Raw genomic sequence first — 26,864 nt, 5'->3', positions numbered from 1 at the left:
GCTACTTTCGATCAATGCCGAAGCATTAAGCATACGCCATGCGGGGCCATTGGCCAGGGGCTCATCATTTAGCTACCAACATTTACCTGCCCCCTCAGGTGTCTCGCGTCCGGTCGAATGCTGATGTTGACTTATGAACATAAAACTTTGCAACAGCAGCAGGCAAAAAGCGGAAATTACATTTCGCTCACTTCGTGTGCAATTAAAGTCGAGCTCGGGGCACGAGGAAAACTTTTCCCTGCTGCTGCTGGGACTTTGCATTTGGCATTTGCATTTGAAAACGCCGCGGCACACACTTTAAAGTGTTTCTGTTAATTCGAATTTGAAGTTTGATCGATATGTGGGGCTGGCAGTTGCGGCTGCCGCCCAATGGCCGCCACCTGGCCACCCCACCCCACACTCACACACAGACACACACATGTACCGGCCCGGATTCCAACCCGGCATTAGAGGTCACACGGAGCAGGCTCTGGAGCACCCCTGTCATTTAGACGCCACACGCCGCGGCGAGCTGTTTGATTTTCTACATCCGCACGTTGGGCATTTGCAACTCCAACGAACCGACCAAACGACCAACCAACCGACCAACCGACCAATGTCCGATGCGGCTGGGCTGGTCAGCAGCGATGAGGAAGGCGCTGGACTGCTGCTGCTGCAGCGGGACTACAGCGATGCCCGATTGGAGCGTGTGGCCGGCTACACAACGACCACAATGCGCCTCAAACCGGATAAATGGACCAAAATGATGGCCAGCGATGAGCTGCGGGTGAGCGTTTCCATTCCATTTTTACTCCCCCCACAACTTCCTTTGTGTGCCAATGTGCAACCGCAGCGCACTGTCATGGACTGGCTGGTGGGACCCACACGCGTGCTGGTCATGACGCTCAGTCCGGGCGGTGATCTGGTGCCCAGGAGCTGCCTCAGCGACTTGTACCATCAATACACACTCCATCAGAGTGGCTCACGTGGTGCTGCTGCGCCAGCATCCTCCACCAGCGCCTTGGATCCGCTGGCAGAAGACGCTGCCATGGCCACGGCAACGGCAGCTGTGTCTGCGGTGGTGGCCGTCACACCAGGCGCTCTGCTCGTACCGCTGCCGCCAGCCTCCTCCAGCTTCACCACGCTGGACGGTGTGCCGCGTGGCAAGTGCGCCTACTTTATACGCCGCAACGAGGCGGACGCACCGCTGACAGCGGCTAATTTTGCAGCCAGCGTGCTCTACGGGGACTTTCCGGTGCACAGCAAAATCGAGACAATGTCGCTGCTGTTCGACGAGGTGGTGCAGCCGCTGCTCGAGAAGTCCCAGACCCAGTGGCCAGCGATTGTGTGGAAGGATTTGCAGGCGCGCATCAAGGAAGTTCGCAATACACTCACCGAGGTGCGTACAGAGCAAGTAGAAGTTGCCACAGCTGCTGTGTTATCTCATCAAATTAATCTAATTGAGTGCAGTGGGGCAGAGCAAGAGGGAGGCTCCACTCCCATCCGATGCCCTGTCCCGTGCTTTCATTGTCTTGAAAGTATTTCGCTTAATTGGCAAAACTTTTCATGTGTCTATGGGCGATGGCGATACATACAAATGGGAAGTGCTACTACATACATATATACTTTATTGTTATCCCCCACAGATTAAGGGGAAAACCAACAATCGCACAATTTTATCGTTATTAGTTTCGCCAACAATCGTCGAGGAAGTGTTTGCCCACGTGAACCAAGGGTAAGTTCCACAGCCAGCCATTCAATGGCCATTGTCTTTGTCTACCCCCCCATCTGGAGTCCAGAGTCCTTGTCTTGGAAATGTCGCCCCTACAGCGATGTTTTATTGTTTATGATGGAGAGACAGAGAGAGCGAGAGCGAGACGATGGGAAGCTTTATTGAATTGAATTTCATTGGAATAACTTTTCGCATGAATTGCTGCAAATTTATTTGCTTAGCAATTTTCCAAGAGTTTTCAAGAGCACTAGCATTTAACCCTTTGGCAACCAACACACACACACACACACACACACACACTGTAGAATGCTGTACTGTACTTTTGATTACCCAACGAAGCCCGAATCGGTTTTGCCTTCAGTTTTGCCAAAATGCTTTTAATTAAATTACAATTATTTAAGAGCAAAAGCGAATGTCCAGGAATTTTAGCTCGCATTTTAGTGCAGATTTTTCTCTCAACATGAAGGGGCTATTTAGGGCAGGGATTTGAAAGGCGGCCAATCAATGCGGAGCATCACTAAAAACCCAATAACCAGAAGCCAAGCCAAGAGCCAGGCACTGAATGGAAAATAAACAATAAAATCAAATTGATTGAGATCAAATTTATATTAAAAATTGCACATAAAGAGAGGAAAACTGAGAAGACTAAAAGCAAACCCCATACCCCTCCCCGCCCCTCCCCTTTCAAGCAAATCCAAGTGCAAATTTGTTTTCAATTGAATCAATATATAAATGTTTTTGCTCATTAAAAAAGTTTCCCCCCCATTTGGCCAGAAAGTTGAGCCATTCAATGGCAAACCCCAAATGAAAACTGAAAACTGAAAACTGTGGCAAACTGTCCCATTCCCCAAACCCTTTTTGCAGCAATTTGCAGCCCGCCTTGGAGCCAAAGTTTCGGAATCTGCTGGAGGAGATGTTCATCAATTGGACCACCCAAATGCATGACATTGTCATGGAGCGTTCCGAGTGCCAGGCCATTGGCTCGGCCAACCAAACCCAAGTGCAACCGAAGCACATCACAGTGGTGGCCATGCCTGCCCAGGAGATTGGCTTCTGGACCAACCGGAAGCTCAATCTGCAGAACATTTACGAGCAGCTGCGCGAGGCATCGCACAAGACTCTGGCCGAGATCCTGGAGCGTATCGAGTCCGCGTACCATCAGCCGTATGCCAAGGCATTTCGTCAGCTGGTCGCCGCTTGGGTGGAGGCCCAGGATGTCTCGCTGTGGCTGCAGCCTCTCCTGCGGCAGACATCCGCCTTCAATTCGGTGCAGTTCAGCAATGGCCACGAGCTGATTGCCCCGCTCGTCCATGTGCTGCACTTGGTGTGGAGCAATGCCCGCTACTATCGCAGCACCCAGCGGATGAGTGTCCTGCTGCGTTGCATCTGCAACATGCTGGTGCATCGAGCCGCCGAGGACTTGGAGTTCCCTCTGCTCTTCCAGGGCGACGCAGACGAGGGGCTGCTGCGCATCAATCGCACCAGCGAGGTCTTGGAGTTTTTCAAGTGAGCATTTGTGAGTTTTCACTGCCATTTTCAGTGCCTTCTTTTTCTCTCTCCCCAGGCAACGCATGCTGCAGTACAAGGAGAGGTATGCCAGCAGTCAGGTTCTGTTGCCAGCTCTGCCTGGAGCTGGATCTAGCACCCATTCGCCCCCGCCCGACGACCTGCAGCAGTTGTGGCGCTTCTGCAACGAGGATGTGTTTGGCCAAACACTCGATGGCTTCTTGGCCCAGTTGTTGGAGCTGCGACAGGTGTTCGAGGCTGCGGTTCAGTTTCAGCAATTGGAGAAACTCGAAATTGGCGGACTGCGTGGCAAAATGCTCACCGAGCGCATCCGAGAGGTAAGACAAACCTCTTCAATTACGAGTGGCAGAATCATTTACCCGTTCCCATGTTCAAGCTATTCAACGAGTTCAAAGCGCTCTTCGAGCAATGGAGCAACGTGGACATCGATCTGACGGCAACGGCAGCCAGCAAATGGAAGTGCTTCAAGCGCGAACAGACAATCTTCTTTGGCCGCATGCAACTGCTGGAGCAGAAGCTGGCCACCGTGCTGCTGCAGGCCTTCGAGCAGTGCCACAGTTGGATGCACCTGCTGAAGCTGTCGCTGATGTTCGGCTGCCTGCTGCAGCGCTGTGCCGTGCAGCCGGAATTGGTGCGCCTTCTGCCCCACATTCTCTCCATCTACGACTCGGAGCTGCTGCAGCTGGAGGCGAGTGTGGGCGAGGTGCTGCTCGGCTATGAGTTTCGTGGACTGGCTGCCCTGCCCATGCCCTTTAATTTCCCCCCAATTGCTGGTGCCATGATGTGGCTGGAGCAGCACATCAACTGCTGCCAGGAGCTGGGCGCCAAGGAGTTGAATCAACTCATAGAGAAATTGTAAGCAACTTCCAGGCGACTAAATAGGAGAAACTCTACAGCTGACATCACTCTTTATGTTCAGACTTTTGGAGAAATCAGAGCTACAGCGAATGCCACACAAATGGGAATCGCTGCTCTCCCGTCGCAATATTTTGACCACCAAACTGAGCAATCTGCAAATGAAGATCTGGACCACCTGGCAGGAGGGCATCGATAAGCTCATCCACCAGGGACTCGATGAGGTGGTCATCTCCCAATCGCAAGATGACAGACAACTGCATCTGAACTTCTCGCTGGCTCTGTTCACGCTGCTGAAGGAGACAAAGTATTTGCTGGCCCTGCAGGCGACTGGCTGCTTGTCCGGCGAACTCTTTGAGCTGTCGCAGGAGCTGCTCTCGCTGTATGCCCAGCGGGATGCCTACTGGGAGCGACGCATACGCCTCATCAAGATTGGTGAGTTCTACAATGGCATTCGCACGGGCGAGTGTGCCGCCGCAGAGCTCCAGCTGATACACAACGAACTGTCGGCCATCGATGAGCAGGTGACGATGGCCTGTGACCAATTGACTTGGCGTTGCTATGGTGAGTGCTGCTCCAAGGGAAGTAGCCACAATCAAACGATTCTCTGCCCTCAGATGAGCATCTTATTGCCAGCATTTTCGAGCAGAGTCGCGACCTGTTTGCCCGCCTACAACAATCGCACGAGAATCTGGATGCCATACTGGCCAGCATGCGGCGCTGGAGCCGCGAGCCGCTGCATCAGCGCAGTTTGTATGGCAGGAATCTGTTGGACTTGCGGCACCAGCAGGAACGTGTGCGTCTGCGGCTGCTGCAATGCGATGAGACCAAAATGCTGCTCAATCGCCTGCTGATAGCCAACTTTTGTTTGTTCTTCAACTATGAATCGCAGGAGTTTCAGCTGTACTCGCGGGATTTGAGTGTGCAGGAGGTGGGTCCACTATGCAGTCCTTTCCCTCTTGGTTCATGGTTTTGTCTCCCAGTTCGTCAGGGAATTCCCCGAGGAGCAGCGGCGACAGTACAACAAATATTTGGCCAGCGTTGATGAGTTGATTGCCCGCGAAGTGCGACAGGCAATGAGAATCAGGTTTCAAATATAATATTTCATATAATCATCGCCACTCATTCAACCATCCATTGTTAAGCTCTTGCCACTTGCACCGCCAATAGCCGACCGCCGACAGGCAACAATTTCATTAATTTTCGACACGCTGTCAGCAGCAGCAGCAACAGCAGCAACTCCTTTCATGTCTCATCAAAACTAATCAAGTAAATGAGCACGAAAATCGCACAAAAAGCAGCAAAAAAAAGTAACCGCAAATACGAAAAGACACCTTTGCCGAGGCAACAGCAGCAACCACACAGCAACATGCAACATGCAACATGCTATACATGCAACAACAAATTTTGCCATCGTGGCAGAGCATTCATGCGTCAATTGCATGTTTCACTTAACGGCACTTTTCGTGATTGCATGCAGACGCCAGTCAAGCAGCAGGGGGAGCCGCCACAAGGGGCACAAGGGGCACGCGGGTGTGCAACAAAACAAACTGAAGACTAAATTTAATTTTCGCATTACTCATACGCCGTGTAATTCAGTTTAGAGTATTTGTACAAAGAAATGACAGCAACAGCAACAGCGAAGACTCCGCCGCCGTTGTCTGCGGTGGAGCCAGAGGCCACTTCACCGACTCCGTCTGGGACTCCAACTGCTGGTGTGGCGGGGTTAGTACTACAGCAAATCACAGTGCCACAAGCGACAGCAACAACAACAACAACCACAGTCAACGATGCTCCACTCTTCGAAGTGAAATTGGAACTGACGGAAACGGAAATACACTTTTCGCCAGCCTTTGATGCAAGTGTGGAAAATAATTTTCAACAAATTGTCGAGCAGCTGTTGCTCGATATAAAACAGACATGCGACTGCATGCCAAGAATTGTGCCTGACAATGCGCTGTCAGAGGAGGAGGAGGAGCAGCAGCAGGATGATGATAGCTGTAACGATGATGATGATCCGAGGACCCAAACAATGGCGAATGGCAAGCATCAGACGGTGCAGTTCAACCTGCTGCAGGCAGCCAAGGCTTACAGCCAAAAAATGGAATGCCACGGTACGTACCGCCCCTCCCCGCCAGCTTACATGCTTTTCACATTTCGCCCAACATCAAACACAAGCAGGCGATGACTTGGAGCTGCTGGAAAGGGCCATACGCGATGCTCTGGATGATACGGTTCGAGCCGCATTGACTTATGCTGCCAAATTCCACGCCTATGCATTCCTCTGGACCCAGCAGAGTGGCGATGTCTTGGCTGCCTGCATGCTGGCGGCCAAAGAGCAGACACAGCATGCCAGCGGCGGCGGCTTTGCCATCATGGAGACATTCAAGAAAGAGGTAAGAGGCAAAATCCCCATGGAAATGCCAAAAGACACACAAAATCCCACTCCGCAAAGGAAAGCAAAACATAAGAGGATGTGGGGGTAGGACTTACAGTCGAAAGACAGCGGCCAAGACGTAATACTGGTGACTGAGTGGGCCTCTCAATTGGCAACCACACAATTTACGTTGCGTAACCCCTGAGACCAATAACGCTTGATAAATGTTGACCATTTAGGGTCAAATGTGTTCTGTGTGTGTGTGGCCAAAATCTGTTCCAGAATAAACACCAAAAAAAAAAGGAGAAAAAGATAAGCCTGGGCCACCACATGGCGTCTGCTGACTTATGCAACAGCAGGCAAATCGCCGTTTGCGTTATATTTTCTTTAAACAATTATCAAACGCCCCGAAAAGCAAGCAATAAATAACACAAAAGGCGCACCGCACCACACACGAAGCACAACAGGAACGGGCAGCAGCACAACAAATCATGGTCAAAGTGCATGGACCTGGACACGGACACGGACACGGACATGGAGATGTAGATGAAAGGCAAGGCGTGTGAAATTGGGTGTTGCCCCAATAAAATGAGAGCGAAAAACCAGCCAGCAGCGCAAGAGCGAAGTCTGAATGGCCTAATGGCACAAAAAACATGTTATTTCATTTGATTTTCTTTTTCTAAAAATTAATGCCAAACACGTTTAGCCTTAACGCAGCTAAATGGTTGGGTAAGACTTAGGAGGGATATTAGCTGGAGTGCAAGGGACAAATCTTATAGCTTTATGCTTTTATGGGAATTTGGCAGAATTTTGTAAGTTATTCCCCTTGAAACATGGCAAAGAAAAATCCATAAATCGATACAATTGTACCACAAGCATATTCGTTTATTTAGAGCTGAAATCTTTGAATACCATTCAAGAGCTATCAAAACCCAATCCAAAATTCTCGAGTTTCCTTCAACCAGAACCGTGAAACCTCCCCTAGAACCACTTTCATTCCGTGTCTCTGGTGGCTCTTCTATTCAACCATACCCTAGGCCAAGAATAGAGCACGAAAAATCACTGACCGGCACTTTATTTATGACTGGCCATTGAGTTGCCTCTGGGGCAGCTGGTGCGCTTAATAAACCCACGCCACTAGCAAACAAACAAAAATATATACAAAGTATACTACGAGAGGCAAACAAAGCCCTCCCATTGTACGCACACATATGTGGAAAATTAGCAAATAAATTAGGATTGCTGGGGGGTTTGGGGGCCTAGCCAGGCAAATGAAGTTGTCAACGCCCTGGAGCAATGTTTTTCCCCTTTTCTACTATTCCCAGATCGAGCAGTACAACGAGGTGCATGAGGCAATTGACCAGATGGAGAATCGGGTGTGCATCAATGGCTGGTTGGCACTGGATCTGAAGCCCCTCAAGTATGGTCTGCTGAATCTGGCCTGCAAGTGGTCGCATCTCTGCAAGCAGTGGCTGCTCCGCTATGTTCAGGGTACACTCAAGGTAGGGCGACTACAAAGAGCCGCGAACTGTGATAAGTTTTTCCTCCATTTACAGGAACTAAATGCCTTCATCGCCCGCGGTCATGAGACGCTGCAGTTGCGTATTGCACGGCAGGACTTTAAGGCTCTGCTACGCGTGCTGGCCATCATGGCGGAGATAAGGCAGCGCGAGCCCTACGCTGACAATGTGTTCAAGCCGCTCAAGGACATCATGGCCTTGCTCAAGACCTACAATGTGGAGTATGAGTCGCAGCTGCTGCGCAGCATCGAACAGCTGCCGCTGCTGTGGCAACAGCTGAAGCAGTGCAGCACCGTGAAGCAGGAGGCGCTGCAGGACACACGCTACCATCAGCAGCAAAGAGTCACCGCGCTCATTGGCCTGCACACGTGCCACGTGCAGCACTATGCCAGGCAGTTCCAGCGCATGCCGGTATGTTGTCTTTCCCGACTGTCCCGACTGCCTCTTACAATATCTGATTCGGAATTCCTTGCAGTTCTTTCGAGTGCCCTGTCCACAGGTGTACGATGCCTGCGACGAGGTTTACGTGCGTCTCCATCGCTTCGGCAAACAGCAGCGTCTGTACACGCGCTGGGCGCGACTCCTCGACATTGCGGCACCCGACACGGCCACGCTGCAGCTCTGCCAAGTGGAGCTCAGGCGGGTAAAGGTGAGTATCGATTTGGAAGATAGGATATTAAGCACGCGGCTGATTGAGTCGTAGACATGCTCCTAAATATCTGTGTTTTGATTTCTGCACCTATCCTCTCCCCCCAGCAATTGTGGGACTTTGTTCGTGTCATCGAGTCGTGCATTGTTGATTGGCATGCGACACCCTGGCTGCTCATCGACACGGATGATATGGAGCACGAGTGCAAGAAATTTACGCGCGATTTGCGCACCCTCGACAAATGTATCCGCGACTGGGCGCCCTATGTCCACATTGTGGGTGTACTCCGTGAGCTGGTGGCCTCACTGCGAGCCATTACCGAGCTGCAGAATCCAGCAATTACCGAACGCCATTGGTTGGAGCTGATGCAGCTGACAAAGGTAAGCATAATGGACCAACATCAGTGGGGGGAATGGGAATCCATGCGGTCTATATATGTATGTGTGTGTATTTGTGTGTGTCTTTCCAAATGATTGAGCGACCCAACAATGGAGGAGTAGAGCTTGCAATCTGTCCGACTGACTGCCTGTTCGCTGTTGGCTGCTGCTGCTGCTGGCTCCCAGCTTGATGTCTCTCTTTGTGTGTGTGCCCGGCCAGCAGCAGCAGCAGCAGCAGCGGTAGCAGCAGCAGCAGCAGCAATGGCGCACATTGGGCAAACACATTAGCAGGTGATGTGTTGGCAAACGCGCAAACGGCAGGAGGATGACAGGCAGGAGCTGCAGGCGAACGAACGAACTTGTCACATCGAATGACGCAGCGTTAACCATGTCGTGGAGTCGACATAGACATCATCCATGCCACTCGATTTGTAAAGCCAGCACTCGGAGGATAAAACAACGCAAACAAATTCGGTTGCACGGGGGAAGGAGGTCTGAGAGTATTTGCTCAAGGATATATGTATCTAGATATTTAGTATGCCAACGGCTTAGTCGAATAATTGAAACGAATCACTGGCTAAACTCTAATCAAATCTCTTCTGTCTATTCCATCTTCGGTGCAGCTAAGTGAACAGCATCCGATGGAGGAACTTGTAAGTGTAAATCAGAATCAAAATACTAATCCGTAACCTAAACAGTTGCTTGCTTTCAATAAGTACACACACAGATAAATGAACATATTAGAATGGTCACTAGCTAACAGGCATCTATACGGATTATATGCATTATTTAATTACCCAACTGCCAGTGGAGCGTACGCTTACAATAGGCTTAAGCAGGCTGCTACCACACGATCCTTGGCCTAGGGGCGTCAAAGGAATGCAGCAGTGAGGGAGGCTGCTGCTGCTCCTATTGCTGCTGCCTCTGTTGTATTCCTGTTAATTAAGTCGGTCAGAGAGCAGTCAAAATGCGTAATTATTACGCACACGTTATGTTTGCGTATCGAAATTCATCTGCAACAATTATTATGCATCAAATTAAATGCTTATTAGCAGCACACGCACGCACACAGAGATATGAGTGGGTAATGCACTACTCGGGTTTCCCCTCAAATTAATAAAGCCCTGCAAATGTTTTCAAATTACTGATGAAATAATTAAAATCTCTGCAACCCACACAGCTCTCGTACAAGTGCAACAAGGCGACGAGTCTGGCACAGCTGCTCAAGTTGCAGCTGCAGCATCACGAGGAGGACATCAAGAACACCGTGGATCGTGCCATCAAGGAGCTGACCGTGACCAAAGTGCTCGATGAAATCAAGGCCACGTGGGCGCATCTCGAGTTCGAGCTGGAGCCGCATCAAACACGTCCCAGCATACAGCTGCTCAAGGTGTCGGAGGAGCTCATCGAGACGCTGGACGACAATCAGATGCAGCTGCAGAATATTTCCACTTCGAAGCACATTGAGTATCTGCTGGACAAACTCGGCCACTGGCAACGTGTCCTCAGTGGCATCGACAACCTGATTGTCAATTGGTTGGAGGTGCAGCGCAAGTGGATTTACCTCGAGTGTATTTTCATCGGTTCGGCAGACATACGCGGCCAACTGCCTGAAGAAGCGGCCAACTTTGAGCGCATTGATGCGGACTTCACGGCGCTGCTGGCACGCGTGAGTCAAGTGCGTGTCGTTATGCAGGTAGTGCTACGGCACGAGGATGTTCTGCCCCAACTGCTGCAACTGCAACAGCGTCTGGCCATCTGCGAGAAGGCGTTGAATGACTACCTGGAGACCAAGCGACTGGCCTTTCCCCGCTTCTACTTCATCTCGGCCGCCGACCTGCTGGACATTCTCTCCAATGGCAACAATCCCCAGGTCATCGATCGCCATCTCATCAAGCTGTTCGACTCGATACTGAGGCTCCAGTACGAAACCAACACCACCCATGCCGTGGGCATGCACTCGAAGGAGAACGATGAGTACGTGCCCTTCGTGGCGGAGCAGGATCAGCCCGCCTTCATCGTCTGCGGTGGCCGTGTGGAGCTCTGGCTGCGCGCCATTATCCAGCAAATGCGAAGCACCCTCCACGAGCTCTTTCGACGTGCCCTGCGCGCCTTTGGCGAGAAGCCGCGCGAGCTCTGGCTCTACGATTGGCCAGCCCAAGTGGCGCTCTGCTGCAGCCAGATCAGCTGGACGGCGGATGTGAATCGATCGTTTAGCTGCATGGAGGAGGGCTACGAGGGCGTCATGAAGGAACTCCACAAACGCCAGATGGCGCAACTGAATGCCCTGATTAATCTGCTGCTTGGCGAACTGTCGCCTGGCGATCGCCAGAAAATCATGACCATCTGCACCATTGATGTGCACTCTCGGGATGTCGTGGGCAAGATTATATCCTCCAAAGTCGACAACTCCCTGGCCTTCCAGTGGCAGAGCCAGCTGCGCCATCGCTGGGACGACGACCAAGCGGGCAGCTCCAGCGGCGGCGCAGGCACTGCCATAAGCACAGGCACCGGCGACGAGGATTGCTTTGCCAACATTTGCGATGCCGAGTTCCGTTATGCCTACGAATATCTGGGGAACACATCGCGATTGGTCATTACACCACTCACAGATCGCTGCTACATCACCCTGACGCAGGTAAGTCGCAATCAGAATATTTGCAAAGAAATATTAAAATAAATATGTACACGGTGGAGGGGCGCGTTAATGGGTTTAGCTGCGGAAATCCGCCACGGAGCAAAAATCCATAGTTATCTTTGAATAATTGAAAGGCCCATTGAATATATTAATAGGAAGTCCGCCCAAGACACAAAAACAAAGGAGTGAAAGAGAATGAGAGTGAGAGTAAAAGAGAGCGAGAGTGAGATTAAAAAAGAACGAGAGTTAGAGGGAGCCAGAGCCGAAGTGTGAGAAGCTGCCGGAAATTCAATAAATTGTATGTATTCGCGCGTGAAATTATAGTCCAACTTTTGTCTGAAACAGTTACAAATTTTACACAGAACGAACAATCAGATTTTATCTTTTTCCCACGCATTGAAAATATAGAAAAGAATATCGAACACAAAGCGGGGGCTATAAATCATAACAGTAGATGTGAATGTATGTATGAGTGTATCTTGACTTACATACATATGTATGGATGGAAGTGCAAATTTTTCGATGTTTCGCCTTTTCTCATGTTGCATTTCCAGTAAGCGTAATCGACGTTTCATCCACTTTTTAACTAGATTTATTATATGGATACACAAACACAAAAAACAAAACAAAATAAAAACAACCGATTCTTTCCAATTTGTATTTCGCGTTCACTTTGGCGATTTTCACAATTCCGGCGCGGCTTTCGTGGCTGCTTATTAATTTTCTCATATTCCGCTTGCATTTCCCGTAAACATAATTGCCGGTTTATACACTTGTTAAACAGATTTAAACAATGTATACACAAACACAACACACATTACAAAACACAACCGATTCTTTGCATTTTTATTTCGCGATCAATTTTACGAATTTTACAAGTCCGACCCGAGGCGGCTTTTGTAGCTGCTCTTGCGAGTGTGGCCAGACTGCATGATTTTGGTATTATTGAACAGGTTTATACGGCGAACTTTCCGAACTCTTGAATTTGCCAATTTGATGGCGCACCACCGTTTTGTGATATGTTGACAAGGCTTTCTTTTATTGAAGTAACTTCAGAAATATTTCAATACTACAATTTTTCCGCATAGCCTTTATAGGTATATAGGTTTTTTCCATTAAAATTATCATTTTCGCAGCCTTTGTGCTCCTCGTATAAACATAGTCTTGGCGCTGCCACATGTGCTAAAAAGAATGTTCGCGAAAATCGTCACCGAAAGAGAAACGATATTTAACTGTTGCTGCATGGATATATTTAAGTGAAAGTAATAAATGGAATGACCTAATAATGTAATTAAATAACGCGTATAAGTCCAATTTGTGAAATGGTATTCATAGCCAATACAATTGATAGCTTTTCATTATTATGTGCACTTTGTGTAAAAATGGTCATGGCGCTGCCACACAAGCGAAAAAGTGTGTTTACGAAATTCGAGGCCAAAAGAGAAACGACTTTTTCCTGTTGCTTGCACAGAAATCCAAGTGGATTTCATATATTCGTAAAAATGTGACCCAACAAAGTTTCTACAATTAAGCAATAACTTTAAATTGATTGCCAAATATCCTGGGGCTATGAAAAACAACCCGCAGTGCGAAGGGAGACCAAACCCTAGGAAGCGTCCATTAAAAGCGAACGGGCGCGATCATCAATTTGTTGTGCATAGTTTCAGTGCACCTTACTTCCTTTGCGCGCTGCAAATTAAACAACTCGTTAGTGGAAAATAAATGCGCTCCTTGTAATTTACATATGCCACCTCTCTCTCTCCACTCTCTCCACTATGCAATGCGGCGCATCTTTCCGCGTTCAACGAAATTGCTGGGCGATAGTCGCTGCGACTGCGGCTGGCGGGTGCAACCGCTGGACCTGCTGGCACAGGGAAAACGGAAACGACCAAGGACCTGGGACGAGCACTGGGCGTAATGGTTTATGTCTTCAACTGCTCGGAGCAAATGGACTACAAATCTTGTGGCAACATTTACAAAGGGCTGGCCCAGACGGGGGCCTGGGGCTGCTTTGACGAGTTCAATCGCATCTGCGTGGAGGTGCTGTCCGTGGTGGCCGTTCAGGTGAAGACCATACAGGAGGCGATAAAGGTAACATGGCCACGAGGTGGCGACGAGGAGCGTTTGCAAATTGATTTTACCCACCACCTCCATTCCCGATTCTTTGCCATGCTGCCGCATTGATTACTTTTCCTTGGACCACCTTGTCCTCCTGTTGTGTGTTGTGTGTTGTGGATGCTGCCTCTTCCTGTGATGCTGTTTCTGGTTGCTGCTCGTCCTCTGTTCTGTTTACAGATGCATAAAACCCAATTTATCTTTATGGGCGAGCGCATTTCGCTGGAGCCGTCGGTTGGAATTTTTATCACCATGAATCCGGGCTATGCCGGCCGCACGGAGCTGCCGGAGAACCTGAAAACATTGTTTCGCCCTTGCGCCATGATTGTGCCGGACTTTGCTTTGATTTGTGAGATTATGTTAATGGCCGAGGGCTTCCAGGACGCCCGTCTCCTGGCACGCAAATTTATCACCCTCTACACGCTGTGCAAGGAGCTGCTGTCCAAGCAGGATCACTACGATTGGGGTCTGCGTGCCATCAAATCAGTGCTGGTCGTCGCCGGCACACTCAAGCGCGATGACCACAGCCGCCCCGAGGATCAGGTGCTGATGCGGGCGCTGCGTGACTTCAACATACCCAAGATTGTGACGGAGGATGTGCCCATATTTATGGGCCTGATTGGTGACCTCTTTCCCGCCCTCGACGTGCCCCGCAAGCGCGTCTTTGAGTTCGAGAAAACTATACGGCGTGCAGTGAACGAAATCAAGCTGCAGCCCGAGGAGGGTTTCCTCATGAAGGTGGTGCAGCTGCAGGAGCTCCTCGATGTGCGTCACTCGGTTTTCATTGTGGGCAATGCGGGCACGGGCAAGACCAAGATATGGCAAACCCTCCGCGAGACGTATCGCATACAGAAACTGAAGCCCGTTTGCCATGTGCTCAACCCGAAGGCTCTGTCGAACGATGAGCTCTTCGGGATTGTCAATCCCACGACGCGCGAGTGGAAGGACGGGCTGTTCTCCTCCATTATGAGGGAGCAGGCAAATATGCCGCCCGGCAATCCAAAATGGATTGTGCTCGATGGCGACATTGATCCCATGTGGATCGAGAGTCTCAACACGCTGATGGACGACAACAAGATCCTGACGCTCGCGAGCAACGAGAGGATTTCGCTTAAGCGCGAGATGCGTCTGCTGTTCGAGGTGGGACACCTCAAGGCAGCCACTCCTGCCACAGTCTCGCGTGCGGGTATTTTGTACATCAATCCACAGGATCTGGGGTGGTCGCCGTGAGTATGGGAAGCCCCTCTTTGATTTTTCATTTATCTTTGCTCTGCCCCTCAGCTATGTATCGTCTTGGCTAGAGACTAGAGTGGACATGATTGAGCGTGGCATACTGACGACACTGTTTGAGAAGTACTTTCCCTGCCTGATGCAGCGGCATCGTGACTTTCGTCGCATTACACCCATCACGGACATGGCCATGATACAAATGACCTGCCATCTGCTGGAGTGTCTGCTGGACACCGACGACAGAGGCCGACGGGGCAGTGGTGACACTGCAGCTGTCAATCCGCACAGCCTGCACCATGGCGAGATCTCACACGAGTCCGTTGAGATGGCCCTGGAGACAATATTTGTGTATGCCACAGTCTGGAGCTTTGGCTCGGCCTTGCTGCAGGACATCATCATCGACTGGCACAGGGAGTTTCACAAGTGGTGGACGGGTGAATTTAAGGACGTCAAGCTGCCCAATCAGGGCACTGTGTTCGACTATCAATTGAACGTGCAAACGCTGAAGTTTCAGGCATGGTCCGAGCTGGCCGCCCACGACCAGCAGCTGCTGGATGGTCAAATCGATGCCGAGATGCCATTGCAGGTGCGTGCTTGACCCATTTTGCCAAGGGAGAACTAATCATGCACAGTAAGCCTTCGGGCACACAGAACGTGCTCATTTCAACTGCAGAGACCACACGCCTGGCCTACTTCCTCAAGCTGCTCATCGACCGCAATCTCGCCTGCATGCTGGTCGGCAGCTCTGGCTGCGGCAAGGGCGCCATCTTCCGTGAGCTCTTCAGCAAATATGCCAGTGACCAGGAGCTTCTTGAAATCGCAGTGACTGCTGTCACAGACACTCATCAGCAGCAGCAACAGCAGCAGCAGCAGCATCTGTCCAATCCCCCATTAGGTGGAGGAGCTACAACTGGAGGCAGTGTACGCCGGACGACATCCTCGTCGACACCGCTGCTGACCACAGTGCAGGCGACGCACTTCAACTTCTACACCACATCGGAGATATTCCAGAAAATGCTCGACCGCCCGCTGGAGAAGAAGTCGGGCCGCTGTTATGCACCCAGTGGACCCAAGCGGCGGCTTGTCTACTTTGTCAATGACCTAAACATGCCGGAGGTGGATGCCTATGGCACAGTGCAGCCACACACAATTATGCGACAGTTCATGGACTACAGGCAGTGGTGAGTGTGACGCTGATTAGACGCTCCACCGCGACACTGTCATCTCCCTGCCCTCCGCAACAGGTACGATCGCCAGCGGCTGCAGCTGAAGGACATACGACACTGTCAGTTTGCGGCCTGCATGAATCCAACGGCTGGCTCCTTCACCATTGATCCGCGCCTGCAGCGCCATTTCTGTGTGTTCTCTGTTTCCCCACCGCACGAGGACATGCTGCAGTTCATCTATGGCAGCATTCTGAACGGACACCTCGAGAATCCGGCGCAAGGTTTTAGCAAGGAAATTCGCACAATTGGCAGTCTCCTGGTGCGTGTGGGCATTGCCCTGCACCGACGCGTAGAGTACGCCTTCCTGCCCACGGCCGTCAAGTTCCATTACCTTTTCAACTTGCGCGACCTCACGGGCATCTATCAGGGTCTCATGAACAGTGTGGGAGCGCCGGCATCGGCAGGCGGTGGCACAGCAAATGTCTACGGCGGCACCGTCTGCAGCAGGCCAGCAGAACTCATCCGTCTCTATGTGCATGAGGCATTCCGCGTCTATCACGATCGTCTCGTGGATCCTTATGACATTAAGTCGTTCAAGTCTTCGATACGCGACATATTCAAGAAGGACTTTGAGGACTTTGACGAGGAATTTGTGTTTGCCGAGCCGCTGATCTACAGCCACTTTGCCCAGTCGCTGGTGGACCAGAAGTACATGCCGCTCAAGAGCTGGGACTCGCTTTATCAGCTGCTGCTGGAGGCGCAGGCTAGCTACAATGAGGTTGTGGGCTACATGAATTTAGTGCTGTTCGAGGATGCCATGATACACGTGTGCAGGTAGGTGTAGTGAGTTTCTTCCCTACTTTCCACTCACTCAGCAGCTCTGTATTTCCAGAATCAATCGCATTCTGGAGAGTCCCCGTGGCAATGCTTTACTCATCGGCGTGGGTGGCTCTGGCAAGCAAACCCTCGCTCGCCTCGCTGCCTTCATCTCCTCGCTTAGTGTCTCGCAAATACAGATCAAGCGCGGCTTTGGGCTGCTGGATATGCGTGAGGAGATTGCCAGTCTCTACATGAAGGTGGGCCTGAAGAATTTGGCCTCAGTTTTCCTCATCTCAGATGCCCAAATACCCGACGAGTCCATACTGATGCTCATCAATGACTTGCTGGCCTCTGGGGAGATACCAGAGCTCTTCAACGATGACCAACTGGAGACCATCATCAATGGCATTCGGAATGAAGTGAAGCAGAGCGGCACACTGGACACCAAGGACAATTGTTGGCGCTACTTTGTGGAGAAGGTACGACGATTGCTCAAAGTGGTGCTCTGCTTTTCGCCCGTGGGGCAGACGCTGCGTGTGCGGGCCAGAAAATTTCCGGCCATCATCAGTCGCACGGCCATCGACTGGTTCCACGAGTGGCCCAAGAGCGCTTTGGAGTCCGTTTCCCAGAAGTTTCTCAGCGAAATCAGCAGCATTTTGGAGGTTCGTATTCCGTATTCAGTGTTCAGTCTGCGGGGCGCTTATTTATGCGTCTGTCCTGCGCAATTTACAACTGAAACCTGTCACAGCGGACACTCCCGACCCCACCCGACTGACCCACACCTCCCTTTTGTGCCCACACACAGCCCGCGTTGGTGCCGCCCATCGGTTGCTTTATGGCTTACGTCCATGGTACCGTGAATCAGATATCGAAAATTTATTTGCAAAACGAAAAGCGCTACAACTACACGACCCCGAAAACTTTTCTGGAATACATTTTCCTCTACCGCAAACTGTTGGTGGACAAAAATGGGGAATTTGCTGAGCGCATTGCACGACTCCAGAGCGGCATGGCCAAGCTGGCTGAGTGCGCCCGTCAGGTGGACACGCTGAAGGTGAGTAAATGATGGAAAGGGGGCGAAGGATGGATGAATGAATAGGCAGAAAGGGTTACAGTCTGCCCTCGAACTAGGTATATGCTGGAAACAGCAAGAAAAATTCAATTTGGGAATATTTTGGGAATTTCAAATCATTTTACGAGCCCAAAAGCCAATCATAACTGTGAGATTTTATCTATATTTTTACAGGGTACTCTGTGTATCGATCAAATGTTATGGCGCATCCCTTTTGCTGTCGGGCTCTTCCTGGCACAGCACAATGGCCATCCGATCCCCGTGCCAAGGCGTTGTCGACCATTCAATTAGTGCGCTTAATTGAATTGTTGTTGCAGCAAATCTGCTGTCCATTTGCCACGGCAACATCAATGGGTGTAACCGGAGACGCGGAAGGCTGAACAGAGACAGAACGAGCGCTCTGTTCTCCGTTCTTTTGAGTTTTCAGCGACGTTTCCGGTTACGTTGCGTATACGCAATGGCAAACGAGGAGGTGCCAGTGCGAGAATAGAGCTGGCAGCTCCAAATGTTATTTAAACTAATCGAATTAAATTGAATTTTCTCTTCAATTAAACAAACGCCGGTTCTGTTTTCACCGTGTCCGTCCCTACACCATCAGCCCTACAGACAGACAGATATAGATATACATATAGATATATAGATACTATTTCCTGATTGTATTTGTATGAATGCGCCCGCAATTTGTGCGCAAAGGTTGCGTTTGGTTAAATATTGAGGCATCGTGCCTTGGCTTTAATTATTTCCCCCCAAACAACCGGTGAAAACTTTTCAGCTTTTACTTAACTTTTATTCGCGTTTAGTTGGAGTCTGAATTAAAGTTTTTGTTGTTCCTAATTCTAGCACCAATTGGCCATCCAAGAAGTGCAGCTGGCGGGTAAGAATAACGCCGCGGACAAGCTGATTGTCATCGTGAGTGCCGAGAGCGAGAAGGTGAAGCGGGAGCGCTACATAGCCTCGGAGGAGGAGAAACGTGTGCGCATAATCGAAGAGGATGTCTCCATCAAGACAAAGATGTGCGAGGAGGATCTGCGGCAGGCGGAGCCAGCACTGGTTGCTGCACAGGCAGCACTGAACACGCTCAACAAGAATAATCTCACGGAACTCAAGTCCTTTGGCTCGCCGCCCAAGGGTGTGATCAATGTGTGTGCCGCTGTGATGGTACTGCTGGCCACCAATGGCAAAATACCCCGCGATCGCAGCTGGAAGTCGGCCAAGCTGATGATGGTGCGCGTCGATCAGTTCCTCAACGATTTGCTCAACTACAACAAGGACAACATACACCAGAATATCATTGAAACGCTGCAGGAGTATCTCAAGGTGAGCAGAGCCAATCCTGTTATCAAATACTGAGGATTATGTCCCCCTAGGATCCCGAATTCAATCCCGACAAAGTCGTGCAAAAGTCGGTCGCCGCTGCAGGGCTCTGTGCGTGGGTCATCAATCTGTATCGCTATCACCAGGTCTTCCTGATAGTCGGCCCCAAGCAGCAGGCCCTGCAGGATTCACACCAGGAGCTGCAGGAGGCACGCGAACGCCTGCAGTATCTCAAGTCAAAGATTAACAACCTGGAGGCCAAGCTGGCGGAAATTCAGGCCGAGTTCGAGCACGCGGTGGCCGAGAAGCAAAAGTGTCAGCGCGAGGCGGACAAGACCTCATTCACCATTGATCTGGCACATCGTCTGGTCAACGGGCTGGCCAACGAGAATGTCCGCTGGCGTGAGTCCGTGCAGAGGTGAGTGTCGAGTCCTTCCGTCTGTGCGTCCTCGTGTGCCTGTCCGTGGGCACCGCGAGTGTGTTGCATTTATGCGTAATCAATTATTAAATTTAATTTACATTCTGTGTGCGGCCGCAATCGCAGTAATTGCTTTGCTTGCCAGCTACCCAGTCCCTGCCAACCATCTGTCGAAGGCAGTGGCCAGAATCGCGGCTGTGTCTCCTGCTCCTGTCGCCGACTTGCGGTCCACCGCCGCAACAAAGGGCCGTACATTTTATTTACTTGCGCTCATTTGGGGCACGGGCACTGCAAGGTTCCCCGACCCCAGTCGATTCATTCAGTCGATTGCAGGCACTACTCCAACGGAGGCAATGAACTCCACTCCGAAATTTAATGGATTTACGCTGCAGCAGGCACACACACACAGACATTGTCAACTAATCCCATCTGTTGCCGCGCTTGCAACAGTTTCTGACGTGTGGATACCACAAACGAGCGCAACGGCTGCCTAAATTTCCATCAAATTGCAGTTGACAAGCGTTAAAGTGGGAAGTCCCAAGCCTCAAGCAGCGCCAAGTCCTTTACGATTTCAACGCACGTCAGCAAAGGCCTTGGAAATTCCGGGAAAATGTCAACAAATTGTGAAAGAAAGCAAAGCAATTTCTAATTGCAAATCAAATTATTGTCTTGTCCCATAAGAGGATCAAAAATTATTTTCTTTATTCAATATTTTCTACCTGAGGGCTGGCATTTTTCCTACCGGTAAAAGCTTATAAAAATATGAATTTCCATGGCAGCAAAGCTGTGCACACAATAACATGAAGCAGCGGAGCAGGAGCAAAGCTGGGGCACATGCAATAAGCACTCATATAAAAAAGAAACGTAATCAAATTCATATAGATGTCAATGGCAATAGTTGGACGCGCACACAACACGCACTCCGACACCTTTGGCTGCCCATTGACTGCCTGACTGGCTGCAAATGCACTGAAAGAAAATAAGGAAACTAAGGCAAAGATGAGCATATTTAAATTAAAGTAAAACTACTTCCAATTACCTAACTTTTACCGTAGAGAAAAGCTTAACGGGGATTCATTTTAAATATTTGAATATTTCTTGCATGATGCCCATTCGGCTTTCATTTTTATTTTCTACTATTGACAACAGTCTTTGTCTGCGTAAATTAATATTTATAAAATAGATGTCACATGTCCAGCAGCATATCTGCAATATTTAATTTTCAATAGTTATTTTTTTGCTGTGTGGTTTGGACTGGCTTTCTGGCTGCATTCATTGAAATTCAATTGAGTGCGCGTGCAAGCCAAAAGAAATCCGCAAAAGGGCATTGATGATGATGATGGTGCTGGGCGCTGGGTGCTGGCCATAGGGCTGAGGTGTTGAATTTTTCGCACCTAAATAACTGCAAAAATTGCACACAAACAGAGACCACACAATCGTGCATCGTCAGCAGTTAAATCGGCAGGGGAGCAGCCCAATACGAATGAAAATGGTTAGATGGGTGCATCGGGTGTGGGTTTTCGGTATGCTGTAAATGCACATCAAATACGTATTGAATTATGAAAAATTTTAACAAGTTCCACGCTGGCTGTGCTATGAATTTGTGGCATGTAAACCAACCACAACTGTGTGTGTGAATGTGTGTGCTTTGGCCATACAAAAACGAATGCCCCACTGAGTGTTGCACTGGCAAAGGAGCAATAGCCGGCGTCAGCAGCAGCAGCAGCAGCAGCGGAGACCTTTATATATGTGAGAGAGAATTGTTCAAATATTTATGAAAATATAATTTGACCCCACACAACTGCAGTTTACCTGCTGTATCTGTGTGTGTGTGTGTGTGTAAGCTTTGCTCTGACTTGCATATAAATTTCTGCATATTTGACAATGACATTACACATACGCACAGCACCGGACAGTGCAGGACAGTGCAGGATGTAGGATATACGATATTTGTTAGGCAACTTATTGTTGTTATTTTTGCTAGTGCTGCCTGCTGTTGGCATTGTTTGGTCTGCCTTCGAAAAATACATCTCCTCTCGTGCCGTGTCTTAAATGAGAATGCTCTTATGTCACCCGGACAGGTATTTCAGCCAACAAATTCCATAGAATATCTTTGGGAAAAACAATTATTGCATAGCAAGAGGCTGGCGCAGTAGCGCCGTGGGGCAGGAGTTCGGGAGGGGTTTCAATAACTGTCGGTTGAGGCTCAACTGCATTGGAAATTGAAAGCATTTTCATTGCACGTTTTTATTGTCTAAATTATGACACCCAAAAAAAGGACTACCTCTATGGTCGTGGGGGTGTGTGGCCTGTGCAATTATTAGATTATTCAATTACAAAGCGTTATTTACAAGACACTTTTGCCGCACATGAATGTGCATATAAATGAGCATAAATCATTTCAAGTTGCACGGCTTCTAATGGGGTAACAGGGGCTTCGCTGGCATTGTGGAATACTAATTGAAAATACTTATGCTACAGCCAGCAGCAGCAACAACGACAATCGCTCCTTAAGGGTTCCGTTCGATCCTGGTGCTCCTTTGCCACTTGGCTTGTAATATAATAAGCTGAAATATTTCAATAATAGTTGGCATGCAGCAATTTCTGATAATTTATGCAACCACTTCTGATGGGGGAGAGCGGTCGGTCGGGCGGTCGGGCGGGTGCTGCCATCATCGACATTGTCAGCAACAGAGACGGAGGCAACAAGCTTGCAACAAGCAACCAACAGCCAAGCTCTCCAACATCATTATTTTTTCAATTTCCCCTCATTTCAATTTAAATGCATACCCCCACAGGGGGTGGAGGCGTAGAGGAAGTGAAAGGCAAGTGCCAAAGGCTGCAGCGGATGCTGAGACGCCTGCAACCTTCGGCTTCCTGCTTGGCTCTCGCTCCTTTCCCCCTCCCGTAATTTATACGATTTGTTAGCATCAAACGGAACTACCTCCTCCTCCTGCTGCTCCTGCTCCTTTTTGTACTTGACTTTCCCCCTTTCCGCTTCCCGTTTTCATTGTCTTGCCAGCTTACAAGCCAAGATTGGAACCCTGCCTGGAGATATACTACTAATTTCCTCGTTCCTGTCGTACGTGGGCTGCTTCACGCGCCGCTACCGCGAGGAGCTACAGCACAAAATGTGGCTGCCAAACTTTCGCAAAATCGATGTAAGTATCCGCCGCACAAGATAATCTCTCACAGGTATTAAACTCGTCACGCCTGCAGCCGCACATACCCCACACCGAGGGCGTCGACACTTTGGCGCTGTTCTCGGACGATGCGCAGATAGCCACGTGGAACAATGAGGGTCTGCCCATGGATCGCATGTCCACGGAGAATGCCACAATACTGCAGTATACAACACGTTGGCCGCTAATGATCGATCCGCAGCTGTACGTAGGGAAACCCTTGAGGAACTCCAATTAATCTCCTTTCTTTCTTACAGCCAAGGCATCAAGTGGATCAAAAACCGCTTTGGCACAGCTTTGGTGGTGCTGCGCCTGCGGCAGCGTGGCTTTCTCGAAGCTCTCGAGAAGTGCATCTCGCAGGGCGACACGGTGCTGATTGAACAAATCGAAGAGTCGCTGGACACGGTGCTGGAGCCGCTGCTCAGTCGTGCGCTGATCAAAAAGGGTCGCTATCTGCGCATTGGCGACAAGGAAATCGAGTTTAATGCCAATTTCCGGCTCATACTCCACACCAAGATGGCCAATCCGCACTACAAGCCGGAAATGCAGGCACAGACGACGCTGATTAACTTTACGGTGACACCGGATGGACTCGAGGAGCAGCTGCTCGCGGAAGTGGTCAAAATTGAGCGGCCGGACTTGGAGCAAATGAAAACGGAGGTCACCGTGCAGCAGAACAAGTTCAAAATCTCCCTAAAAGCGCTCGAGGATGAGCTGCTGGCGAGACTCGCCTCCGCTGGCGAGAATGTGCTCGATGATCATGCTTTGGTCCTCAATCTGGAGAACACCAAACGCACCGTGGATGAGATTGAGGCAAAGGTGCGGGAGGCGCGTCTCACAACGCTGCAGATCGATGAGACGCGAAACATCTACCGCTCGGCGGCCAAGCGTGCGGCCATTCTGTACTTTGTGCTCACGGATCTCAATCGCATCAATCCCATTTACAAGTTCTCGCTGAAGTCCTTCATGCACGTCTTCCGGCAGGCCATTGCTTTGGCGCCCGATTGCAAGAGCTACGAGAAGCGAGTGCTGCACCTGGTGGACTCGATCACGCTGCAGACCTATCGCTACACGCTGCGCGGGCTCTTCGAGGCGGACAAGCTGACATTCACCTCGCACATGACGCTGCGCATTCTCATTGCCGCCGATCAGGTGTCCAAGGATGAGACGGACTTCCTGCTGCGCTATCCACACGATCCGAGCACGCTATCGCCGCTGGATTTTGTTGGCCGCAGCGCGTGGGGCGGCATCAAGTCGCTGACGCTCATCGAGCACTTTTACGGCATCGACAAGGACATGGAGAACTACACGAAACGCTGGCGCAAGTTCATGGGCAGTGATGCACCCGAGCGGGAGCAGTTCCCGGGCGAATGGAAGCATCGAACGCCGCTGCAGAAGCTGTGCATTGTCCGCGCACTGCGGCCCGATCGCATGACCTACGCCATGTGCCAGTTCGTGGAGCAGACCATGGGTCGCTCGTATGCGGAGGTGCAAACGCCGCCGTTCAATGCCATCTTCAAGGATCTGAATGCGGCGACGCCAGCGTTCTTTATACTCTCGCCCGGTGTCGATCCCATACGGGATGTGGAGCGCTTTGGCCAGCGGCAGGGCTACCACGCGGATGCCGAAACGCTGGTCAACATATCGCTGGGGCAGGGCCAGGAACTGCTGGCCGAACAGGCCATACACCAAGCCCTGGCCTCGGGCCAGCAGTGGGTCATTCTGCAGAACATTCATCTGGTGGTCAACTGGCTGCCCACGCTGGAGAAGCTCATCGAGCGCATTGTGCTGCAGGCGGAGGGGCAGCAGGGCGAGTCCAATTTTCGTCTCTTCATCAGCGCAGAGCCAGCGCCCGATCCGCAGTATCACATCATACCCCAAGGCATCCTGGAATCGTCGCTGAAAGTGGTCAACGAGCCGCCAGCTGGCATGGCCGCCAATCTGCACAAGGCCTGGGATAACTTCTCGCAGGATGCGCTGGAAACCTGCACCCAGGAGGCAGAGTTCAAGTCCATACTCTTCGCTCTCTGCTACTTCCATGCGGTGGCGGGGGAGCGGCGAAAGTTCGGGCCGCAGGGCTGGAACAAGGTTTATCCCTTCAACATTGGGGATCTGATGATCTCGTCGAATGTGCTCCACAACTACCTGGAGGGCAGCAATCGCATACCGTGGGAGGATCTGCGCTATCTCTTTGGGGAGATCATGTACGGCGGCCACATCACGGATGACTGGGACAGGCGGCTGTGCCGCACCTATCTGGAGGAGCTGCTGCAGCAGGACCTCATCGATGGCGACTTTGAGCTGTGTCCGGGCTTCCCGGCGCCTCCCAATCTCGACTTTGAGGGCTATCACTCGTACATCAACGAAATGCTGCCCGACGAGTCTCCGCTGCTCTACGGCCTGCATCCGAATGCGGAGATTGGCTTCCTCACCACCGCCTCGGAGCAGCTGCTGCGCACGATCTTCGAGCTGCAACCGAGGGAATCGGAGCTGAGCTCGCACTGCGGTGCGCCGCGGGAGGAGCTCGTCAAGATCATGATCGATGACTTTCTGGACAAGCTGCAGGATGAGTTCAACCTGCAGGCGCTGCTCAATCGCGTGGAGCGCAAGACGCCCTTTGTGGTCGTCGCCCTGCAGGAGTGTGAGCGCATGAATGCCCTCATCCGTGAGATCAAACGCTCCCTCCGCGAACTCATGCTGGGCCTCAAGGGAGAGCTGACCATCACGCAGGAAATGGAGCGGCTGGATCATGCCATTTTCTATGACCATGTGCCTGGGGCTTGGGCACAGCTAGCTTATCCCAGCATGCTAGGCCTGCAGGGCTGGTTCGCCGATCTGCTGCATCGCATCAAGGAGCTGGCGGGCTGGCTGAATGACTTTAAGCTGCCCTGCGCCATCTGGCTGGGTGGATTGTTCAATCCGCAGAGCTTCCTCACCGCCATCATGCAGGAGAGTGCGAGGAAGCATGATCTGCCGCTGGATCGCATGCTCATCAGCTGCGATGTCACCAAGAAGCAAAAGGATGATGTCACGTGGGTGTTTGGATCTCTCTTTAAAGGCATAAACTCTATCCCTAATCTTTTGTTTAGTCTGCCACCCATGGAGGGTGCCTTTGTCCATGATTTGTATATGGATGGTGCCAGCTGGGACTGTCAGCTCAACTCGCTTGTGGCGCTGCATCCCAAGGAGATGCTCTGCGCCATGCCCGTCATCTACATCAAGTCCATTGTCCAGGAGAAACAAGAGCTGCAGCGTGTCTACGAGTGTCCCCTGTACAAGACCAGGTGAGTGACCTTTTACCTCACGGAACTTGCTTATATCTGTGGTTTTTCCAGGTCGCGTGGCAACACTTATGTCTGGACATTCAACCTAAAGACCCGCGAGCGTCCCTCGAAATGGATCTTGGGTGGAGTGGCGCTCTTACTGCAGCCATAAAAGGGGTCGCCACGCCACTCATCTACGAGTATCTACGCGTAATCATAGCCTATCGACGTATCAAAGTTCAGGCATCGCAAACCACTCGACATGACGAATCAATTAGCAGATAATTATTTATAACTTTTAGCGCTTGCGGCGCTCTCGTCGCGTCTCGTCTCGCGCAACGCACGTGAAGTTCGCGTAAATATGACGAAACCAAAAATGTATCTTATCTAGCGTTAGTGGAGGAAGTGTATGTATCTGAAATAGTTTCTATCACTAGGGAACACTCCTCGTAATTCGCAGAATTTCTGGGCAAGTTCTATGTACTTTTATGAAATATATTTAGTCAGCGCCCACTGAGTGCGCATGATTAAAGTGCCGCCCATGGAATTTATACTTATAAATAGGGAAACTACTTTTCATGCTACATACAGGGTAATGCCCCTGTATACACTCAGAGAAAAATGGCATAGT

General features: G+C 50.6%; 3 protein-coding genes across 3 annotated transcripts in view; 2 read left to right on the top strand and 1 right to left on the bottom strand.

Moving 5' to 3' along the window:
- Nucleotides 1–9,275, top strand: part of LOC117897557 (dynein beta chain, ciliary) — a 29,819-nt gene extending 20,544 nt beyond the window's left edge. The window contains exon 20 of the mRNA XM_034806488.1: nucleotides 9,258–9,275. The gene's annotated coding sequence lies outside the window, so the exon portion shown is untranslated. The remainder of the gene's footprint in view (nucleotides 1–9,257) is intronic.
- Nucleotides 1–12,560, bottom strand: part of LOC117897558 (ankyrin repeat and KH domain-containing protein mask) — a 69,038-nt gene extending 56,478 nt beyond the window's left edge. Inside the window, exon 1 of the mRNA XM_034806491.1 lies at nucleotides 12,147–12,560. The gene's annotated coding sequence lies outside the window, so the exon portion shown is untranslated. The remainder of the gene's footprint in view (nucleotides 1–12,146) is intronic.
- Nucleotides 557–26,864, top strand: LOC117897556 (dynein beta chain, ciliary). Its single transcript, XM_034806486.1, has 30 exons — nucleotides 557–766; nucleotides 833–1,378; nucleotides 1,626–1,714; nucleotides 2,576–3,217; nucleotides 3,276–3,555; nucleotides 3,615–4,093; nucleotides 4,158–4,657; nucleotides 4,711–5,024; nucleotides 5,077–5,180; nucleotides 5,693–6,207; nucleotides 6,275–6,489; nucleotides 7,796–7,972; nucleotides 8,027–8,401; nucleotides 8,466–8,639; nucleotides 8,747–9,019; nucleotides 10,197–11,654; nucleotides 13,479–13,745; nucleotides 13,950–14,995; nucleotides 15,051–15,585; nucleotides 15,651–16,180; nucleotides 16,244–16,999; nucleotides 17,058–17,646; nucleotides 17,790–18,038; nucleotides 18,897–19,373; nucleotides 19,424–19,788; nucleotides 22,811–22,949; nucleotides 23,008–23,174; nucleotides 23,228–26,002; nucleotides 26,060–26,254; nucleotides 26,306–26,864. The coding sequence occupies exons 1-30, from the start codon at nucleotides 596–598 to the stop codon at nucleotides 26,403–26,405; spliced, it is 14,502 nt and encodes a 4,833-aa protein (XP_034662377.1). The 5' UTR covers nucleotides 557–595; the 3' UTR covers nucleotides 26,406–26,864.

The sequence above is a fragment of the Drosophila subobscura genome, chromosome O, assembly GCF_008121235.1.
Source record: "Drosophila subobscura isolate 14011-0131.10 chromosome O, UCBerk_Dsub_1.0, whole genome shotgun sequence".
Classification (NCBI taxonomy): domain Eukaryota; kingdom Metazoa; phylum Arthropoda; class Insecta; order Diptera; family Drosophilidae; genus Drosophila; species Drosophila subobscura.
The sequence above is the reverse complement of the archived record's forward strand: the minus strand, read 5'-3'. Positions and strand labels throughout refer to the sequence as shown.

Bases quoted from the DNA above. Each gene is read 5' to 3' on its own strand.
- LOC117897556 (XM_034806486.1), top strand. From the start codon at position 596: ATGTCCGATGCGGCTGGGCTGGTCAGCAGCGATGAGGAAGGCGCTGGA. The intron at 5,181-5,692 runs GTTTCAAATATA...CGTGTAATTCAG, and splicing joins CGACAGGCAATGAGAATCAG to TTTAGAGTATTTGTACAAAG. The intron at 6,208-6,274 runs GTACGTACCGCC...AAACACAAGCAG, and splicing joins CCAAAAAATGGAATGCCACG to GCGATGACTTGGAGCTGCTG.